Source organism: Lactuca saligna, chromosome 1 (assembly GCF_052625555.1).
Source record: "Lactuca saligna cultivar CGN05327 chromosome 1, ASM5262555v1, whole genome shotgun sequence".
NCBI lineage: Eukaryota > Viridiplantae > Streptophyta > Magnoliopsida > Asterales > Asteraceae > Lactuca > Lactuca saligna.
In genome coordinates this window covers 46196014-46219165 of record NC_136417.1, presented here as the reverse complement: position 1 = coordinate 46219165, position 23152 = coordinate 46196014, and the positions used below count along the sequence as shown (strand labels likewise).

At 35.0% G+C, this 23152-nt stretch overlaps 2 protein-coding genes across 6 annotated transcripts; one reads left to right on the top strand and one right to left on the bottom strand.

Annotated features, from left to right (window-relative positions):
• Positions 1-13760: 13760 nt before the first annotated feature.
• LOC145035090 (uncharacterized) lies at positions 13761-22842 on the bottom strand. Of its 5 annotated transcripts, none has more exons than XR_013678310.1 (8): positions 22579-22841; positions 21953-21978; positions 20796-21839; positions 20275-20343; positions 19999-20197; positions 19823-19909; positions 15675-15729; positions 13761-13889 (listed from the first exon to the last, which is right to left on the bottom strand). XR_013678310.1 is itself a non-coding variant. In XM_078983701.1 (7 exons), exons 2-6 carry the CDS (start codon positions 21953-21955, stop codon positions 19839-19841), a joined length of 1383 nt encoding a protein of 460 aa, XP_078839827.1. In that variant the 5' UTR covers positions 21956-21978; positions 22579-22842; the 3' UTR covers positions 15537-15729; positions 19823-19838. The 5 variants fall into 5 exon arrangements, 3 of the variants coding, with proteins under 3 accessions (XP_078839827.1, XP_078839816.1, XP_078839809.1); XR_013678314.1 differs by lacking the exon at positions 13761-13889 and adding an exon at positions 14367-14614; XM_078983701.1 differs by lacking the exon at positions 13761-13889 and having other exon boundaries at positions 15537-15729; positions 20275-20340; positions 22579-22842.
• On the top strand, positions 15942-18801 carry LOC145035119 (WAT1-related protein At2g37460-like). The gene is made up of 7 exons (XM_078983713.1): positions 15942-16238; positions 16327-16389; positions 16665-16781; positions 16877-17117; positions 17221-17382; positions 17518-17669; positions 18279-18801. The coding sequence occupies exons 1-7, from the start codon at positions 16036-16038 to the stop codon at positions 18520-18522; spliced, it is 1182 nt and encodes a 393-aa protein (XP_078839839.1). The 5' UTR covers positions 15942-16035; the 3' UTR covers positions 18523-18801.
• Positions 22843-23152: the final 310 nt, after the last annotated feature.

The window sequence follows — 23152 nt, the reverse complement described above, 5'->3', positions numbered from 1 at the left end:
TCAAAATCAATTATTTATTACAAAATGTTTTCAAAATAGTTCCATATCTGCGTATCCCAGAAATCAAAATCATAAATGTGAGGAGGTGCATGATCAAACCTTCACCTTCCCGCAATCATCCGAAGTACCTGAAACAAAATCCAAAACTGTAAGCCCGAAGCTTAGTGAGTTCCCCCAAAATACCAATGACATACAAACCATAACAATATCATAACAAACAACATGCATATAACATCTTGAGTATGACTGGACCGCCCTCCCAGGGCCTTTAGTTTATCTGGCCCACTCTCAGAACCTTCTGCTTGTCTGGTCCACCCTCACCGGACCTTCAACCTGTCTGGACCGTTCTCCGAGCTTGCGACCTGATTGGTACGATCCATTAGGCCTTCAGTCTATTCGGGCCACCCTGGGTATGTTGGCCTTCAACACAAAGTAGGGCTGCCTCAATCCACCCGCAATCACACAATCAACACATAAATATCATACACTTGCTAGCATGTACAAATAGTCAAAACGATCTAACAGATCACTAATCATGTCATCATCCTATATAGCATGATATCGACCTAACAGGTCACTAAACATATCATCATCCTATATACCAGGATACAGATCTAACATATCACTAAGCATATCATCATTCGATAACGAGGATAACAATCCAAAAAAGGGTTGGCATTGGTGCCTTCGACCATGTTAGTATAGTGAGGACAAATCACCTCACAAGTAGTGCTGAATCAAGAAGATCAAACCCCAACTCTTAGCTCCAAACTCAACTGCCCATAACCACCATATAATTGATTCCATTAAAATCTAAAATTACCAAAATACCCTCAGAAGTCAAACTTGGTCAATCCTTAGTCAAATTCAAGTCAACAGTCAAGGTCAACAGTCCATGATGACCCAAATTGTCGAGTGCAACTTATCAACTCATCAAGTTCCTTCAGAACTCAAAAAAACACGAAAACTTGAGTCAACTCGCCGAGTTTCCAAACAACTCGTCAAGTTTATGCAGTGTCTAGGAGACCAGGAAAACCCTAATTAACTCGCCAAGTTATCTCACCCACTTGCCGAGTTCACTCAGAATCCAGAAGGCGGTAAACCTTATCCAACTCGTCGAGTTGACTATGCAACTCGTCGGGTTCCTTCATCCTTTTTCTCATTCAGATGCTTTTAAGAGAAACCAAGGCTCCAAACTATAGATATAGCCTCCTATGGTCTAGTTATCACGTAATGTTGCCAACTTTATGTGCATGAAAGGCCTCAAGAGGCTAAATGTAACGCTCGATTCCTGGTACGTATTTTTAATATAAGTTTATGCATTTTTACACTGGGAATCGACGAGTTAGAGGCCCAACTCGTCGAGTAGATACGAATTTTGGACATGGGTGGAAGAGTCTACCTGTCGAGTCGGAAACCCCGACTCGACGAGTAGACCTGTCTAGATGAAACCCTAAATTTGAGGGTTTGCACCCTATTTAATTAACTTATAGGGTCTCCACTCCAGCCTCCATCACCCTCAGACTCTCTTCACAAAACCCTAATCGAATACCAAGTGTTCTTGAGCTTTTTATGCCATTTGTGTGTCTTTGAAGCTTGAGAAGAAAGAGGAATCTTGGGAGATCAAGAGAAAGCAAGTAGATCCAGAGGTTTTGGCACATACCCAGCTCATTTGAGGTATAAAGCTGATACCTTGACTATTCATTTCTTGGATCTCTATTTAGGGTTATTTTCTAACTTTTCTAAGTCTTAGTGAAGCCATATTCGGGACTGTGTGTATCAATGGAGTTGTACTTTAGATCTTGAACCTTTGAGGGTTCCCATGGCATAAAGGTGCCAACTTTATGGCCATGGGAGTCCCATGCACCTTGTAGACTTCATTTTTGGGTCCTTATGAGCTAGTTAACTCATGCAGACACGTAAATTTTGTAACTTTATGTGCTATATCGACCCTAGGAGGTCAGAACTACACTTTGGATGCAATAAGCCCGAATGAAATCAACTATATGGACTTGCACTTTGGGGGACTCGAAGAGTCATTCATAGGACTCGAGGAGTCGGGTAATGGTTCCCTAATGTGTTCTGTTTCAGAGCAAACCTGGTTGAGTCTGGAAGAGGACTCAACAAGATGGACTTGAATATGGACATGAAGATCAAAGTACTCGACGAGTTCAAGGCCATGTCCCAACTTATATAAAGAAGAACTCGACGAGTTCAAGTAAGAACTCGGTGAGTCAAAGGCTAAACGTTCTAACTTATATGAAGAGGAGCTCGACGAGTTCAAGGATGAACTCGGCGAGTCATGAGCAAAAGGTCCCGATTCTGTATGAAGGATAACTCAACGAGTTCTTGAAAGACTCGACAAGTAGGATCGAAGTTCCAAAATTTTGTGGATTATAGAACTCGACGAGTTGGTGGACCAACTCGGTGAGTTGAGTCAACTAGATGTTGACTTTGGCAAAAAGTTAACTTTAACCAAGGTGTTGACCTTGACTTTGACTTTGACCTGAGTTGACCCTTGAAAGGGTTATGAGTATAAAAAGGTAATTAAGGAATATTGTTATGTGTAGGAGTTTGAGAGGAGTCGATTCAAGCACCGAGGATATTTCAGATACTACACAACTTTGAGGTGAGTTACCTTCCAGTAGAAGTGGGTCGAAGGCACCAAGGCCGACCCACTAGTAAGAGTTATAGTAGAGATGATTGTCTTCATGATAACTATCTGGTATGTTGTTATGATTATGTGCTAGGCTGATATGATGATATGTGATAGTGGTAGTAGGGGGAATAGTCCCCATATCCAGTCGATAGGGCCAAGGGGTAGGTCGGACACCCCAATATGCCTGACAGTATGATTATGTTATATTTTTATGTGGTAGTAGTAGGGGTGAAATAGTCCCCGTAACCGGTTGAGATAAACCAGAGGGGTAGGTCGGACACCCCGGTATGTCTGACAGGGGTAGGTTAGGCACCCCGGTATGCCTAACAAAGGTAGGTTGAGCATCCCGGTATGCTCAGCATGGTAGTTCGGACACCCAAATATGTCGTGTAGTATGTGTTATACATGGTATGTGGTATAATGGGGGAATTCACTAAGCTTCGTGCTTACAGTTTTCAGTTTTGTTTTCAGGTACCTCTTCATTGAAAGGAAATGAGCTGGCACGGTAGCAGCGCATCACACACATACAGGATTTCCGAATTATGAGATTATTGAGATTATACTCTAACATTTTTACTATTTTTGTGATATGGTTTTGAAACATGAGATTATGATTTTATGAAATGATGCGACTCGAGGATGTTTTCTTATAAATGTTTTCTTAATTGTTATATCAAAAATGAAATTTTTATTCTTGAAAATTTGGGATGTTACACTAAAACACCCATAACTAGTCTTAGAAAGAGGTTTAGGGCCTGGAGAAAGGCCAAGAATAGATAAAACCGATAACGTCATGTCTATGAGGGCCTAGAGGAGTCCATTTCTGAACTCCTTACTTCAAAACGTGCTCAAAATCAGAAATGCCTCAAGAATAAGCTAGAAATGACCCTAAATTTTTGAATGGTGAGATCAAACAAGAAAATGGTCAAGGTAATGCCTCAAGAATAAGCTAGAAATGTCCCTAAATTCGTTTGATTCTAACCGTTGCTGGGATGGGTCTTCTACTAGAAGGATTATTTGAGCCTTCTGTTAAGTATATGTGTTTTGCATCTAGTTATGATAAGTGACTTTGTTCTATTGGTAGCATCAAGATGATCAGGGTTGGGAGTGTTGTGTTCGGTCTATTAATCGATGAAAACTTGGTTTGATGATGTTCCAGCATGGACGGTCTGCCGGGGAGTCAGACCAATGTAGATTTAAGGTTTCAGAAGGGAAGAAGCGGTTTTCTTCATGAGCTAAGGGTTTGTTCGTCTTCAGGTTGGAAGTTCGGTTTGGTTTTGTTTGCCTTGGGAAGTTCATTTTGTGGATAGAACTTTCATTTGCGTTCCTCAGGTTGTTGCTTTGATGCGAGGGTTAGTAAGGAGCGATTCCGAGGATGAAATCTAATTTAAGTGGGGGAGAGTTGTAACGCTCTGAATCGTTTCTCATTGCGGGGTGGTGATCAAGGAGTGGGTATTAGCAGACTGAAAACCCTTAAAGAATTGAGTTTGGGCTCATTTGGAGGTGGATGATGTAGTTTGGATGATCCGAGTTTTCGGTTTGTGTTTTAGATCCTAAGGGTATCGGTAAAGGCGTTGGTTCAGGCCTTTTATGAATTTTGGATTTAATTTCGGTTGGTTTTCAGACTAAATAAAGTTTATAGAAGTGTAGGGCTTCTCGTTATGCAAAAATTATGATCATTTGAAGTTAGAGGGGTATTGGTCCAAAACAGGTATGCATCGCGTACCAGGTAGGAATGCATGGCGTTCAAAAAGGAATTTGGACGTGGGAGCATTTGGAAACGCCTTGTGTTCCCCAAGGGATTACGTTTGTTCGTCAGGTCAGATGGAAACCCTAATTTAGGATCTTGGATCATACTTAAACACCTTAACTCACATCCAACCCTCATTTCCTTCCGCCTCTATCATCTCTAACCCTAAGAACGAAACCCTAGCCTGCATTTGTGTGATTCTTGAGCATCAAAGGTGATTTATGAGTATTTTGGTGCTTGAGGAGGAAGAAGGAACTTCTTGAAGAGTCATTGCTTGACTTGGACCTTTTGGATTCAGGCTTTGTGCACCTACATCTATCTTCTGGAGGTATAAATTCTTAACCTTGACAACTTTTTCATGTAGATCTAGCTAAGTGGTATCTTGTTATGGTTTTGGTCCCTTTGAGGTGGTTCTTGTGAGTAAAAGTTACTCCAGAACCCTTCAGCTTCATATTTGGTCCTTGTTGAGGTTATGGAGTCATAAAGTTTGGATCTTGATGGGTATACACCTTCCATGCATGATTTGGTAGTCATTTGATGAAGTTTGGGATTTGGGGTTTTGATTTGCATCCCATTTAGTTATGCTAAGTCATAAAGTTTGAAACTTTATGAATTAATAAGTCCCTTGAAATCAGATCCGGAAGTTTAGATTAAGGTCTTAAGGTATTAAGAAGTTTTTAAGACATTTTAAATTGATTTTGACCTTTGGAGTTCATCTTTGGTGTTGGGCTTCATTAAGCCATACAAAGGCTTAAAGCCTTTGACTTTATGGATTAAGTCACTGATATGAAGCTATTTTAAGGATTTAGACGTTGGAATTAAGGTATTCAGTCGTTGGTGTGATTTTTGGTCAATGGCTGTGAACGTTGTGCGTTCATCTTGGGAACGCGGCGCGTTCAGGCAAGGGGTCCCAATTTGTGGTCTAGCATCAAACGCCCTGCGCTCCATTAGCGAACACAACACGTTCGGTTTATTAGTGGGCTTTTTGGGCTTTTGGTCATGGGATTGTTCTGGGTTTGTTTTGTTTTAAACTTGTTGTTTGGGCCTTTGGTCTATCTGAGATTTATTATTGGATAAGGAATTATTGGGCTTTAGGATAAGGCCCATATGGGTTGGGTCCAATTTAGAAAATTAGGCCATTAGTGGGTTATGGATCTTATAATTTTTGGACTTTTAATTTTAGGCTTGGGCCTCAGTTTTGGTTCATGTAGGGTTAGGGGTGAAATGGTCATTTTACCCCAAGTATGGATTATGGATCATAGTTTGGAACCCAATTGCTAATTTGGTGTTATTTTGGTATTGATAGCTCGGGAAGTCATTAGAGCAGCTAGGGATTTCTTTCAGCAAGCTTCTGCATTCGAGGTGAGTTTCCTCGGTGGGTTTAGCGGGTCTAAGGCACCAAGGTTGGCCCTCGTTTAGTTATGTTATTATACTAGTTATCTATGTGATACTTGTATGTACTTGTATATGTATGTCTCTTTGGTGGGGCCCATTATGTGAGTGTGGGCGATGCCTGTATCTTATTATTATCTGAGTGTGGGTGGGGCTCGTATCTCATTACTATCCGAGTGTGGGTGGGGTCCATTATTCGAGCGTGGGCGGGGCCCGTATTTCACTAGGATCTGAGTGTGGGTGGGGTCTGTATCTTATTATTGCATGATATGTATGGTATGTGGTATTTGGGAAACTCACTAAGCTTTGTGCTTACATTTTGTGGTTTATGGTTTCAGGTACTTCCGGTTTGAAATGGAAGATCCTAGCTTGATTGCAGCACATACACCCATATTTTTTGCAATATGTGATCTTCGGGAATGAACTCTGATAATTGTTTTATTTTAAGATTCTTTTAAATGTTTGGATAAAGTTACAATAGTGTTTTGATTATAATAAAAATGAAATTTTTACCCTTGTTTTTTTTGGGATGTTACAAGTTGGTATCAGAGCCTTGGTTTGAGGGATTCAGGCATACTCTCGAGTGTGCCTAAACTCACAATGAGGGTTTGGTGAAATTTTTTATATAATAAATACATAAGTTAAAATAAATTTCTAAACAAAGAAAGGGGTGTGATGCATGCAATCGGCCGAGCTCAAGTATCTGGCTCTCAAACTACCAATACATGTGATTATAGTATATGATATGATTATGAGAATCGTATGCTAGATTAGGGCTAAGGATCTACTGAGTATTATATGTTAGGAGAGATGCCTCTATATGCTTGATTGTATAAGCTTTAGAATTGCATGCTAGTATAGATTCCAAATTAGTGGATTAAATGGCTTGATTAATGTATGTTGGTTAGATTTTCCGTTGCCTGAATTTTGCTTGCTTTGTGCTTTGTGGGACTCTTAGTGATATGGACCAGCTACTAAGTGAATATGTTAAGTTACATGTTATGAATGTTGACTAATCTCAGAGTGATGACTTGGTCCTATTGCACAGCTCTCATTTGAGTCCAACCCTTCTAGGATTGAGTCTTTTGCTCGAAGGATTATCTGATCTCTGTTGCATGTGACTATATTCATGAGGTAGCTAGTTAACATTAATGAGAATCTTTCAGCAACTGAGAGCGGGGTGAGGTCAGGAACCTAGGAGAGCCTAGGATATGCTTCAGCAAGTTTAGTGGTGTGGGTTTAGTGAGTTTTGGTGCATTGGTTTAAAGAAGTGACTTGGAGGATTCAGGAGGATTGGCGAGGAAAGTATAGATAAGTGTGGAAGATAATATTGGGCCCATACTACTGAAAACTCAGGATCCATACTCGAATCGGGGAGAGTCTTGGAGAAACTAAGAAGCTTATGGAAGGGAGGATTCTTAGGTGTGTTTTGATAATTGGCATGTTGTATTTCAGTTTGGTAATGAGCACTCAGGGGGGGGTCAGGTTCAGGTTCGGGTTCGGGTTCCGGTTCAGGTGTAGGTACTGAGTCGATTAGCGAGCAGTTGCGGGAGTTCATTCATCGGAGATTTCTCACAGTATTTCAGAGATCTTGGATGAGCTCTTAGGGCGCATTCCGTGCGGAGGTTATGGCTATCATTGGAACTCATACTCTTTCCTTCTGGGAGAGGGCTTTATTGGTATCGCAGTTTGCAGCAGATGAGGAAATGAAGAAAATGAGGTATCATGATATGTTGCGGGATAACATCAGGGATTTTGTCAATATTTTAAGGTGCGAGATCCTGAATGATATGGTTCCTAGAGCCCGGGAGCGGGAGATCAATTTGGAGCACCTCGGAAAGAGGGGATCAAATTAGGTGCATACAGTGGAGGGTCCCGGGAAGAGACCCAAGACTTCTGATCAACGTTTGAGAGGCCAGCAGGGTCGGGGTCAGTGCAGCATGTGCGGGAAACCGCACAATGGATTCTGTCGTTCCATGGGTTTGGGTTGCTACAAGTGTGGCAGGGTTGGTAACGTCAGCAGGGATTGTCATCGGAGGGCACGCCCGTTATGTTTTCACTGCAATCAGGTGGACCACAAGAAGGCCGACTGTCCGATGTTGAGGGGAGGAGTAGTGAGTGTGCCTGCTCCAGCTACTTTGAGGATCACTGATGGACGAGAGGGTAGGGCAGGAACCTCAGCGAAGAGGATTCGGGCTTTGCAGTGTCAGGCAAGGGAGGTCAGGACTCCAGCATGCGATGTTGCGGGGCCCGTATCTCATTGGGCGGGGTCCATTATTTGAGTGTGGGCGGGGCCCGTATCTCACTATTATCTGAGTGTAGGCGGGGCCCGTATTTTATTATTGCATGATATGTATAGTATGTGGTATTTGAGGAACTCACTAAGATTTGTGCTTACAATTTGTGGTTTATGGTTTCAGGTACTTTCGGTTCGAAAGGGAATGGTCCGGCTTGATCGCAGCGCATACCCGTATTTTCCACAATATGTCAACTTCGGGAATGAACTCTGATAATTGTTTTATTTTGAAATTCTTTTAAATGTTTGGATAAAGTTACAATATTGTTTTGATTATAATAAAAATGAACTTTTTACCATTGTTTTTTGGGATGTTACATGCTCGAATGTTAAAAGGTATTGACTTTTTTTTTAATATTTCATATTTCTTTTAATAATTAATGTTGTTACATTTTACAATAATTTGTTTTTTAATAGATATTTTGAGGATACAAATCTCTACTGTAGCATCGGAGTCTGCCTTTAGCACAAGTCGTAGAGTTTTAACTGACTATCCTGCTAACTTGTTGAACGTGATAGTTGAAGCTTTGTTGTGTACCCAAGATTGGGTTAGAAAGAGTAGAAAACCTATAATAGACAATGTGACGACATTTTAAGTGACGATGATGTAGCTATGAGTATTTTGTACTTTCAATTCTTGTTATATTTTTATATGACTTTTACATGTTAGTAAATGCTAACAACATTTTTGATTTGTGTTTTATATAGAGATTGAAGAAGCTTAACATAATGACAAAGCAATGGAAAGAGACCAACGGAGAATTAGATGATAGAAAGAATTGTTTTGGTTGAAACTTGATTGGTTGAATTGTATTAAATTTGATATGTGGGGTTGAGTTTGTTTTTTGAAACTTGATTATTGATTATTATGTTTTTTTTTTTTGAAACTTGATTATTGAATATTATGTTTTTTTGGAAGCCAACTTAACAACATGTAAGTATTATGAATTGCATCGTCATTAGTTTCACCTAATGTATAACCAGTTCTTGTTTGGAAAAATAACCGAAAAACTCATTAGTTTCATTTAATTTATAACCGGTTCTTATTTGAAAAAATAACCGAAAAATCGGGACCGGAACCGGTATTGGAACAAGCGGTTCGGTTACCGGTTCTTATAATATCGTAATACCGGTTCCGGTTCCAAACCGGTTTGGTTCCGATCCGGATCCAACGCTCATCCCTACATTAAACCATTAAAAATATCAAAATATAATAGCTTTTTGTGGTTGAAAAATAAAACCGATTAATCAAATTTGGTTTTCAGCAAGATAATTTGTTTATCTTTTCTTTTCTTTTATCTTTTTGTAAACAAAATTAACTCTAAACCTATTCGAATTCAACATGATCACTAAGAATTTGATTCGTTTCGGGTTTTTAATTTATGTTGAGAAGTTTATAAGGTAAGGAATCCGAACCTATAAAGTATAAACACCCTAGTAACAACATCAAATAAATAAATTATTAAATTACGTAAAAAGTTTGTTTGAATTTGTCTCCCTAATTGATGTGATCATAGGAGTATATTTCAAGCTTTATCCAACAGTGTATGCGGATTCTCGGAGCCCCGTTTTTGGGGCAGAACAAATGCGGATTCTATGTCATTTAGCTAATCCATGACACTTGGCTTTTTTGACAAGAGTTGGATCCCTTATCACGTTATCCACAAATAGGTTCGACACTAGTTCGGAGTTTATGTTTAATGGGTAAACCAAGTAATTAATTAAGACATATATCTAAACAGGAAACAAATCAAAAGTCACAAAATTGTGTTTTCAATACATACAATCTCTTGAATTGTTTTAAAATTGATATTATAAAATAATAGCTAATAATATGTAATTTGTTTTTTTTATCATTTATTTTTTAATTATATATAATAAGCTATTAAACTTTTTCTAAATTGTTATTATACCATTAAAGTGTATATCAGTCGATTAATTCTATTATATCGAATGAATCATTAGTCAAAACAAATCTCAAATTTCATTATACTAAACTGATTAGTAACATAGAATTTTTCCATCACTTTATGTTTAAAATACATTCTTTGCATTACATATTTTTTTAGTTTATAAATATTTATTGGTCGAGATGGGTTTATTAGTCTAATACTCTTTTCAAATATTTTAGCTTATCAATATTTAGTGAATTAAATTTTATTAGAATAACTGTACTATTGTTGCAATCTATTTTAATAAAATAATATTGGAGATGGTAAGCATTTGGATATATCTTGGTCCGTAAAAAGGTTAATTTGGGTTCGTATGAAAACGAATAAGATCAAATCGAGTTGCATTTTAATGCGTTTTTATTTTATTTTTAAGCTCTAAATGTTTGATGGATTGAATATGAGTAGATCATATCTATTATTTATGTTAAGGGTACATTCGAAAAATAAATCATGAGATTATCAATGAACTATTTGAAATATTTTTCTAAAAAAAGTAAGCGGCCATCATCAAACAATAAATTGCAATAAATTTAAGGGAAAATGACTTTTGAGTGTAATTAACTTTTGCGTTTGTACTCATTTGGTCCATTTCTTTATTTTTTTGTATTCAATATACCATCGAACTTGTTGTATGCGTTCACCATAACCATTTTGACCTGTGATAGTCGGTCAAAGGGTTATGGTGAACACAAAGAGCAAGTTCGATGGTATATTGAGTACAAAAAAAAAGGAAAGGGACCAAATGAGAACGAACTTAACAATTAGTTACCCTCCTGAGTCATTTTTCCCGAAAATTTAACTGAAATTAAAGTTGCAAAATTATCAAAGATTGCAACCTTCTTTGGCTATAATGTATATGAAGAGCGTTTCAAAGGGGTAACTTTGTTAAAACATGGTCTGCGTTATGCTTATTGTGGTTAGCTGTCAACACCTGTCTGCAAAAGGATATGACTGTGTATGAGAGGTATATTTATCAGCATAAACGTTTATCTCAAGGTATATTATGGTGATGTGTCTACAAAAGCAGCATGATATTGTACATATTGATGTTGTATCTTATCCCATGAATTCGATTTTAAAGCTAAGTAAACTCAAAAATCACAACACTTATGATTCCACTCGTTTGTAGACTTGTTTAGAATCCATGATACGATAAATCATTTGATTGGAAATGTAAATGTAGTCATGAAATGCGTCTGCTTAGTCAAGATTTCCCTAATAAATATTCAAGTGCATTACAAAGTTGTACATGTATGAATAATGTTCTTTCGTGGGTTATGTTTTGAAGAGAAGCAAGAATGAATCTCATAAAGTCATTAATATCAATAAGGGATGACGTGGGATTTGCTGTAAATGAGTAAAAGGAAAATGAATCATGAGGGTAACCAACTGTTGCATTTGTTCTCATTTGGTCCCTTTTTTTGTACTCAATATACCATCGAACTTGTTGTTTGTGTTCACCATAACCCTTTGACCGGCTATCACATGTCAAAAGCCGGTCAAAAGGGTTTTGGTGAACGCAAACAACAAGTTCGATGGTATATTGAATACAAAAAAAATAATAATAATAAATAAGGAACCAAATGAGTACAAACGCAAAAGTTAATTACCCTAAAGAGTCATTTTTCCTAAATTTAAAAGGATAAGTTAACTAATACAATTCAAACACCCTAATTTGTTTATAATAATTTTAAATTTTAGGTCCACCCAACCTAGTTTTAGGATTGATAATTGGTTGAATTGATTTCGAGTTAACATTTTTAATTAAACGGTTTCAAATTTTGAACTCCGAACTTTTCAACCCAACTTAACATGTTTAGTAAATAGTGTTGATATTTGATTGACTCGTTTATTTTTTTCCAACCCAGCATGTTCAGTAATCAGTGTTGATATTTGATTAACTCGTTTATTTTTTTCCAACCCAACATTTTCAGTAGATGAATTGAACTTGGATTAACCTATTCAAATTTTAAAATATCTATAAAATAGGAAAAACTTATACATAGTTAAATAAATTACAAACTATTATTCGAAGTTATAAAAAATAAAAGGGAAATAAAGATAAGACTAAATTTTAACGTGGCGAGGGTGCGAAGTAGACTCGATAGAGCATCACATCTGGTCAGCGATGGTGATTTTTGGTGGCTAAATTCGGTTCCAAAAAAGGTGGCTAGTTTTATCTGACGAGCAAAACAATGCAGGATCCCATCAGCAATGGAGTTGGCTAAGAGAAACATTCCTGTTAGATCACCAAGCTGTGGGTTATGTGCAAACACAGAGGAATCAGCTACCCACATTCTCACTTCCAGTATGAGTGTATGACGAAGGATACTATAAATATGGTGCTTAGCTGGTGTGGAATACCCACTCAATCATTTTCTGGTGTTAATGAAGTTTTAGATTTTGCCAGGAAATGGAGGCATTGTCCACAAAAGAAAGAAGCACTAACCAGTATTATATACGGATGTCTTTGGAGTTTATGGAAGACGAGGAATGATCGTGTTTTTAGAGGTGAGGCATCAAAACCGGTGATTATTGTGGATTCCATAAAAGCTAACGTATTTACGTGGAGAAAGCATAGAAGTCAAATAGGTGAAAAAGTAGAGTGGGATAAGTGGTGTGTTTCACCATTAAATTGTATATAGCATATGCTTTGTTTTCTCTATTGGATGTAAATTCTGGCCCCTAGTATCTTGTTTGGGTGCTTTTTCAATAAAATTGTCGGTTAAAAAAAAAATACTGATATTAAATTAAATATAAAGTAAAAATAAATGCATTATTTAAATAAATTGATGGGTTGAAATTCCGTTAACCCAATTTAATTAAATTGATTGACCCATTTAATTAATAGATGGATAATTTCAACAAAACCTATTAATTTTGGATTGTCATTAAATTAGATTAGCTGATTTGTTTAAATAGCATAAAAAAATGACTTGTTTTGAAATTAAAAAGTTGATAGCTTAAGTGTAGATTAACGATACTAAAAGTATCGATACCACAACGAAAAGAAAAAGAAAGAAAACATAGTTCCCTCACCACCCAGAAGGGATCATTTAGGGGGATTCCACCCAACAAAATATCTCAAATTCGTGTTCAGTTTTTTAAGATATGAAAAGCTATATGCAAATATTTTGCTATTTATCCACTAAATAACATATATATTAATTGTTCACGAGATACTACACAATTGAGATTTGTGATATCTATCTTGTACAGGAACTCTAGAAAAGACGAATAAATTTGAACTTATGTGTATACCAACATATATTCATAATTCATGCATCCAAAACAAAACCCCAAATTTAAATTTTGCACTCACTAAATTATAATTATCATTTATAATTAAATAGTTTTGTTATAGATTCTTGTAATTCAAAATATATAATGACTTTAAAAAGATCGATTTAGAATTTTCGACTTAGCGTTATAATAACAATTCTATTTTTAAATGGTACAATGACTATTTATTATTATTATTATTATTATTATTATTATTATTATTATTATTATTTTCTATTCTTTTTAGCACTGCAAAAATCATGCATGATAGCCACAAATGAAAAAAATCCACCTATGAATGTCCAATATTTAATTTCAGAACAAACAGATAACAGAACCCATCCAAAAGCAAGATTAATGGATAAAGCAAACGAAATACATGTGACGTAAAAATTATTTAAAAGTTGTAATAAACGTTTTATACAAAACTTTTCGATGTTAAGGATTATTGGCGGAAACATGAATCACCTCAACTTTACATAATGAAATAAATTTCTCATCAAATCATTGCTTCACTTCACTTTACGTGTACTCTTCATTCTTTTCTTATAAAATAGTCTATATATACGATCATTAAAGAATAAATATGTCATAAGAAAACATTTATATAAAAATAAAAAATTTTAAAAAAATAAAAAAATTAAATAAAAAAAAATCTAACTCTTAGGAACTCTTTTAACTACCAATATCTACCATGCATGCAAATAAGTGAATAACTTTGCACATATACTCCTTTATGTTATATTTGAATTTAAAATGACGTTATTTATATATATAATTATATATATGGATCCAATTTTTACGGTTTACATGTTTCTAAGTCACAAAAATATCTTATCTTATATTTATTAACACATCACGGATGATGATAAGTATGATAATGACATGTTTATTATCGTTTATGTAGAAGTTCTCTACATTTTTACTAAACATCTACTAACGTGTATTTTCACTTCCAAACATGTAAATTTCAACTTGTCACACAATTAATCTTGTACGTATATAGGAAGGTATGATCAATACTAGACTTGCTAATTTATCATGCTAATTCCATTTTTATACATGCCCAATTTAAGAAGTTTAAGTCTATATGAATCTACATACACAACACAACACATTTAACAACACCACAATGCATTCAAGTTTCTAAAGAAACGTTGGGCATTGAACATAATAATACGTTGAGTGTTTTATAACGAGTTGAAAACCTCAATGAGACACAAAAAGCACACACAAGTCACTTGTATTGTGTGTCCATCAGCATGTCTCTTCACTCTTCAGTCCTTTGTCACGTGTTTGTGGTTGATAATAGTATTAGAGTGTCGTTTTTTTGACTTAACATGGATAAGAGTTTAATAATGGCCATTTTTTATTTAATAAAATAAAAAATAAAAATAAAAAACTTAATAGAAAATATCAAGAACAGATACAGAAGGCTTTCCCCATTAAGCTCAACTTTTTACAAATTTATTATTTATTTTTTTTCTTAAATGTGCATTTGTTATCTTAAACATCATTTATCCACACATAAAGACACAAGAAAAATGCTTGGATCATCTAATGCATCAAGTTCACACAACCAATGATTGATCTCCAAACAAAGGTCCCCTAACAAGGCAACAACATAATCTACCATATTTTCCACCATACAAAAAGTAATAAGTTGCGTGGAAAACATATAAAAAATACCCCATTCATAACACTAACACATATATATCATCACCCTACACCAATGATACATACCCCCATAAAACCTTTAAAAAGAAATGGCTTTTGTTAAACAGAAATTAGTGCTTTCATACGCAACTCACACTTTGCATTATTGCCTATCTAAAAAAACCACACCGTATATACGTATCTATCGTATATTACATAACAAAAATCATAAATCTCGGTATACGTTGCGTAAACCATGTTAAAAAGAGTACAACCGTTTTAAGCTTTTAAATGTAACGGATTCTAAAAAAAGGAGATAAATGATATGATTATGTCATAAAGGTGTGAAGTCTGTTCATCTATTTAGTGTGAAAAGACGGAAATACCCATAAACCACGGATAACAAAAAAAAAAACAGTCGGTACCAATGAATCTAAGAAACAAAGATATTAGACAATATTAAAAGTAAGATTCCTGATTCTGAGTTAAAGTTTTTATTGGTGCATTGCCTATGAGGAAAGCACAAATGTCAAACTTTTGAGTGCCTAATGAGTAAATTTCAATTCTTATAACGATTTTGAAAACGAGGGGGGTGTTTTTTTTAGGTAACTGAACTGACTTCATCATTGTTATACAAAAACACACAATTTTAGCAAAAGGAATTTACATCGGCCACGAGAAACTTACCAACAATCATATTGGAAAAACTTGTAAATTTCTAACTCCATTCTCCACTCCACCCCTGAAAAACATCCGAAACATGTTTTATTAAGTTATTATAACTATCTTCCAAAACTAGGGTCAACCTAAAAAGTTTTTTTTTTTTTTTTTTTTTTTTTAATTCCAAATTTAAAAAGATATAAAGAAATGTCTTGTTATTATAAAGTGATCAAGTCACATTATCTTTTCTTCTTCCTTTATTCTTTCATGCTAAAGAGATGTTATATATATAGACACAAGAGGGTAGTTATTTCATACAACTCATACAAGTTTTTTTTTGAAGCAAAGCAAAGCACAAGTAGTGAGTGTGAGTGGGAGTGTGATTGAGATGAGTAAGCATGAGGGCATGAGTGAAATTTTCAGAAAAGGGAAGCCTTTTTTGGCTGTGATTTTCTTGCAATTTGGACTTGCGGGAATGGATGTTATTTCAAAAGTGGCTCTGAATCAAGGAATGAGCAATTATGTGTTTGTTGTTTACAGGCATGCTGTTGCCACAATTGTCATGGCCCCATTTGCAATTGTTTTAGACAGGTTTGCCCTTCTCTCTCTCTCTCATATCAAAATTTATTTTTCTATATCTCAACTTTTTTCATTGATTATTATCATGCAACTGTAACAGAAAAATACGACCAAAGATGACTCGCCCCATTTTCATCAAACTTATGCTTCTTGCACTACTCGAGTAAGTTTTTCTCGGTTTTCTATAGCTATTTTCAATCATGAGTACACGAAGGGTATTTTCGTCTTTTTACAAGAGATCAAGAGCAAGTCTCTAACTCCCTATCCGACCTTTTTCCACTGTTATGGCCACACAAAGCTTGCAATTTTTGTCCCATTGACATAAATCTGATGATGAGTCAGTCTCAGTTGAATGCATGTCAAACACAGTACAACTTGTTACTTCATTTGGGAACACTAATTTAATAATTAAATAATGATTTGTTGCGTATCTGGCAGGCCAGTTATAGATCAGAATCTCTATTTTCTAGGGATGAAAGCGACAACAGCAACATTTGCAGTTTCGATGTGCAATGTTCTTCCTGCTATAACTTTTGTCATGGCATGCATTCTAAGGTAAAAAAAAAATTAATAAATAAAAAATTTAAAAATTAAAAACATTCATTCATGAAAAGAATTAGAACTAATTTAGTGGTTTTTGTTTGACTCAGGCTAGAGCAGGTGAACCTAAAGAATATCCGAAGTCAAGCGAAAGTAATTGGAACGATTACAACTGTTGCGGGAGCGATGCTTATGACGCTTGTTAAAGGGCCAATTTTGGAACTGTTTTGGACAAAAGGAAGAAGTAATAGTAACGTTGTAAATAATGGGGTGGATCTTCATCATTCTTTAAAGGGTGCTATTATGATTACAGTTGGATGCTTTAGTTGGTCTTGCTTTATGGTTTTGCAAGTAAGGATTCATATTTTTTTTCATGGGTATGATAGGGAGGTGTTAGTAATCTTTCCTTTTCTTTTTTTAATTTTAATGCTTTTATTTTTTTGGTGATTTGTAGGCGATTACGTTACAATCTTATCCAGCTGAGCTTTCTTTGACTGCTTGGATATGTTTATTGGGAACAGTAGAGGGAGCGATAGTGGCACTGGTGATGGAGAGGGGGAACACAGCAGTTTGGGCTATTCAGTGGGACACCACACTTCTAGCAACACTATATAGTGTAAGGAAATTCGGTTTAAATTTTAACTTTTTTTCATTTAATCATCAATTAATAAAAATTCTATGTTTAACTCTTAACGATATATAATTTTTTAAATAAAAATAAATATTGTTTTAATTCTTGATGTTTATGCAGGGTATAATATGTTCAGGTCTGGCTTACTACATCCAAGGACTAATAATGAAAGATAGAGGTCCTGTTTTCGTGACTGCATTTAGTCCACTAAGCATGATAATTGTAGCTATCATGGGATCCATTATTCTAGCAGAGCAAACTTACCTAGGAAGGTAAAAAAAAAAAAAAAAAAATTCTCATTTCTTGATCGTTTACCAAAAACTTGAGGAAGTAGTACACAGCTTCATGGAATGTGATTCCTTTCTAGTGAAATATCATAATTACGAATTACTTTTAATTATATAATCAGATAATCTTCAAATATTGAAAAAACAAAACTCAAAACTTCAATTACAATATTTTTTTTTATTATCCAAATAACCAAGGATGTTATTTTATTATAAGCCTATCTATTTCAAGATATCATGGTATTTGCTTTTTTTGTACAAAAAAGCAAAGTGATAAATAAGTTTTTTTTTACTATTGGAAATAAATATAGTATATATTTCAAACGGATAAGGAACATATTTATTTAGCTATATGTCTTTATTTGATTAAAGTTTATTTTCATAAAATAACATATTTTCTTTATTAATCAATTTAAATTCATTGAGGTTTATCATTGTACATAAGAATTAAGAAACAACATGTTTGAACGACTCATTCCAATCCCTCAAGATAACCAAACACAATAATGAAATGTAACAACTCATTCCATTCCATTCCTTTGTGATTCCATTCCATCATACCAAACAGACACCTAATCTAAATTATTCTGACAGGGTTATTGGAGCCATTGTCATTGTTGCGGGACTCTATCTAGTTGTCTGGGGTAAAAGCAAGGATACAAAGCTTTCATCACTTCCTATTGATGAGCAAATAGCACAAGAAAAGAAACTTAAGGGAATAGAGTTAGAATGTGAAGAAAATTGTTGCCACAAGGTCACTATCAAAGTATCAAATGGAGATATGTGCACCAATGATAAAGTATGTGAGAAAAACAATCAGACAGGTGATGTAAGCTAACAGTAATGGTCAACCTCCAAAGCACTTCCATCCATTTATCAAACAAAATTAAAGAGAAACTTCATCCCCAACAAGAGGTGGTAAAAAACAAGGATAGTTATCTCTTGGTTGGGGTTAAAAATAGATGATGGAAATTAAGGGATTAGCCATAATGTATGAGATACTGAACTTTTGTTACAGATGGTAGTTTTTTGAACTTAATTGTTTTTTTTAATATTAACCTACTTTATCTGTATGCCTAATATTGAAGTACCATATCTAATATAAATACTTTCTGTATACCTCATATTCAAGTACCATATCTAATGATTAGTTTCATTCGCTGAAGAATTAAAATAATTGATTAAAAAAGTATCTGAATTAACTTTTTGTTAATATTAATGCAAACATGAATGGATTAGCAGCATGTGAAGTTGTAAACTAAGTGTTGATAAATAAAAATAATAAAAAAAAGCATATAAATGATTAACTTTGAATGAAATCTTGTTTATTTGACATCAGTGCTCTTTGTTCCCACTTCCCATCCAATGATTTATGTGGAAGTAAAAATTTATTATTGGGTTCGGTGAGTGCCTGAGTAGATGTGCTTTATTTGCTTGTGTTGGTGGTGACATCCAGGAAGCAACTTATTATAATCATGAAAAGTACAACTAGATCTTGCACTTTGTGAAGGCTAAAAATGGTATGTACCTTCTATCATCAAATAGTACAGTTAATTGTTATTTCTGGAAGTAAACTATATACAGGGTTAATTGGTATTTCTGTAATTTTAAGGATTGATGAAATGATAAGAATTGATTTCATGGATTTTAGGAAGGAATGTGAAATCTTTCAGGTGAGGTATTTCATGAATTCCCACGGAATTCAATTCCTTACAATTTTACAAACAAACGCAGGAATCGACTGGAGTGGAATTGAATTCCAATTCTGACAAAATCCTCTGAAATCCCATGAACTAAACGCCCCTCTTAAAAAGTGTTCGAGTGACCAAAGGTGGAAAAACAGTGAAACTTGGTTGCTATTTACTAGCACTGGCCCTTTCTTGTATGATAATGGTTATGTTTTTTAAAGCTTAAGAGGAAAAACAGAAACTTTTGTTTTTTGTAAAGGGAACTTTATCTACTATAACAGGTGGCCTACAAAAAGGTACAGTTTCTACTTAATGGTGAGTGGTGACACTGTTTTCTGCATTATCAGATTCTCCATCCAATATCACAAGGACAATAAAAATTGCTAAAAGTGACATCACATTTAAAATAATACGTAAAATCATGCAAAAAAAAACATGAATATGTCATACCTTACTAAAATCAGATCTATGATACAATCTTTCCTTCTTCCTTCCCGTATATCCGCTGAAGCTCACGTGTAGCAGCCAGGAATGATTCTGAAAAAAGTGGAAGTGGATCATGAAGATGAATCAGTAATAACTGGAAATAGGAAACATATTAAATGCAGATTAATTAAAAATTGTACCTTTCCAAAGTCGAAAAGATTTTTGATTGATTGGGGATCCGGTTATTGTCTGAATAACATCAAATAACACACTCTGAGGAGTGTTTCTCAGCTCTTGAACAACCCCATATATTGTCTTTCCATTCTCAAAATAAATATGATTATTTGGGTGCTTTGTTTTGCATCCAGCATGGCGTTCAAACTCATAAGCATTAATAGCCTTAAAAAGTCAAAAAATCTAAATGTTAGGAGGTCAAAATGGCTTCCAAAAGTAAGACCATATGCAAAAAAAATCACCTTGGAGAAAGTACACGATTGACAACCACAAAGATAAGCAGCACCTTTGATAACACCACGAAGCTCCTTCTAACATGCATATGAGTTATGACACATTAGTAAAAAATTTAACCTCAAAGGAGCTCATAACAATAAGAGGTGTTTCTTTCTTACTTATTGGGCTTAATGGATTACTAAACAATTAATCTGTACAGCTATACATGGATGCTTCTTTTTTACTTAACCTCATCATAATGACTTAATGGGTTAAGCTTAAGCCAAATAGCATGACTTAATGTATTAAGACGCCAACCCTTTAACTATTTTCCCTTCTTTTTTCTTCTCACGTTAAAATTGATGAATATTGTAAAAACTGTTTGTTGGAATGTAAGGGTAAAATGATCATTTAGTCGCATTGAAATGGTTTGTATTCAGTCTAGAAAAGAACACTTTATCCAGACAAACATCATTACCCATTCAGTGATTTACTCATACAGGACTTAATGGGAAAAAAAACAGCCCTGTAGTTAATTAGTATCTACCTCTCTTGACCATGCAATGTACTTCACAGCAACCCCATCTAGCATACCAGTTGATAAAAGACTTCTGACATTTGAAGGGAAGTTATTTGGAGGTGCCTTTTTATTTCCTTTTTGATCTTTTTTCCTTGAAATGGTATCTAATTGTACACCACTAACAAGTGCATCACTTGTAGATTCAGAAAAACCATGTTCTTCTAATCTTTGAACAGGCTGTCCCATTAAAAAGTCATAATTGCATACAAGCCTTCCGGAAGAATTCATGTTATCAGCATCATCACTTAATCCACCAAAAGAGATGATATTGTTTTCAACTTTGCTAAAAGAGTGTCTCATTGATAAACCACTGCTATCAGTTTTGCTCATGGTGTCATCCTTGTTGAAAACCTGATCCATCAATAAAGCATTACTATGTTCATTGAAGGCAACCATAGCTATGTTATTATCATCCTCTTTGATGAAAGATTGAGTCATTGTTGTAATATTGCTATTATCCTTGCTGGCAGATGGACAGCTATAAGGCTCACCCATTGACATAAAATTGTTGTCCCCCCTGTTGAAAGTGTCTGCCATTGATATCATGCTGTCATTTCCTCTATCAAAAGAGAGTCCCATTGTTATGGACTCATCATCAGCCTTGCTATAAGCATGATCATTGATGGTATTATTAATATTATCCCCTGTGGAATAGGTATGTCCCAAAGAAACAGATACAAAACCCTCGGATTCCTTGACTTGGTTGACTTTGACTTTTCTAATCCCACTGTAACTGACACTTGATGTTTCATCATCAAACAGCCTTTCTGTGAATTGGGAGTGGAAACTAGAAGAATTTCCCCAAGAAGAAATGTTTGAGTTTAAAAGTGCAGTGTATGAATTGGGGTGTGGAACTTCAACTGCCTGTTTCTTGTTGGGAAATAAGTCTGCTTCAGCACCTTCCATGAACCATTGTTGAGAACGTTTGAGGTCGCTTCTAGGAGAATTATTGTGAGCTATATCACAATCATTTGAATTTCCTGGAGCTTTTGGCATCCAGAAGTCCTTGTTCTGGAAAGATTGGGACAATGAGTAATTTCAGAATGATATATCATTTAGATGTTCCCAAATGAGTATAAGAACTGTCAACTTAGCATTTATAGTGAATGAAAAAATGAGCATACCATCTTGCAGCGTTGATTAGAGCTCACTGTTCACAGAAACAGAGTCATATAAATTTGTTAGGAAAGTATCTAACAAAACTAGAAATGATATGCAAAAATTGCGCTGTGTTAACAAAGATAACTTTCTCTAACTTATTACATTGTCGAGTTTAAGTCCTTTTCATGATGCTTAGTTTACAAAAAATGTGAGAAAAAACAAGTCAAATATGAGTTTTGCAAAATCATGATTAATACTCGAAGCTAGAAATGTAGAATTAACTACTAAGCATTAAGATACAGTTGATTAACAAATATTTTGAACATAAAAAATATGTTCATCTTCCAAGTGCTAATCCGGTATCTTAGTCAAGAGAAAATATTTAAACATCAACGTCAGCCGATCATTTCAACGATGTAATGAACTTTCAGTTCTCTCGCAAAAGGTATTTGACATTTTACTTCTCATACTTCAAAACATAAAATGAAGCTGAATGCAGAAATGCTGAAATGAAATTAGTTTAACAAAAAAGTCAAACCCTAAGGAAAATCAAGCAAACTTGGATGTTTCGTTGATTTACAACTCACATTAGATAAACTGTTAAACACATTGAACTTAACACAAATATTATATCTCTGGTAAAGTTTACCGGCGTCTGTATGATCTCCGATCGACCGATTCCGGCGAGTGTTGTACGGAAGGTGATCACGGCGAGATCTAAGCAGTGAGGGTTTGTGTGGATTTTTTTGCTTAGTTTTTGCTTTAGTTTAAAGAAAGGATCAAAGATGGTCTTCTGCACGATTAGCATCTCTGGATCATGTACTAATGTTCACGTGGCGAGATCAAAGTCGTTCGTTGATTAGATGGGCTGACGGATGTCTGTGGGCCGGAAACCGAAGATGCTTTTGAGGTGAAATTGGCTGCAGAGGATTATAACCTCCTGGGCCTATACTCTCGGTGGGGGTGACACGTTGAGTAATTATGAAATACAAAAAAGTTATTTGTGTATTTTTTTATTGTGTCGGAAAAGCCGAGGCGCCGTGCTAATGTTTTTGTGTTTTGTTTTTATTTTTATATTTAAATTTAAAAAAATCGGAGAATAATCGTTAAAATAATAAATTGTAAAAAAAATTATTATTATAAAATTTAAAGTTCACACCGAGTTTTTTTTTTTTTTTTTTTCGTAATTATGTCCTATCATTTTGTTGCAAAACTAAATAATC

Coding starts and splice junctions, on each gene's coding strand:
- LOC145035090 (XM_078983690.1), bottom strand. Junction 20,344..20,795: donor ACATTGCATGGTCAAGAGAG/GTAGATACTAAT, acceptor TATGCATGTTAG/AAGGAGCTTCGTGGTGTTAT. Junction 20,198..20,274: donor AATCGTGTACTTTCTCCAAG/GTGATTTTTTTT, acceptor TGACTTTTTAAG/GCTATTAATGCTTATGAGTT.
- LOC145035119 (XM_078983713.1), top strand. CDS start 16,036: ATGAGTAAGCATGAGGGCATGAGTGAAATTTTCAGAAAAGGGAAGCCT. Junction 16,390..16,664: donor ATGCTTCTTGCACTACTCGA/GTAAGTTTTTCT, acceptor CGTATCTGGCAG/GCCAGTTATAGATCAGAATC. Junction 16,782..16,876: donor GTCATGGCATGCATTCTAAG/GTAAAAAAAAAA, acceptor TGTTTGACTCAG/GCTAGAGCAGGTGAACCTAA.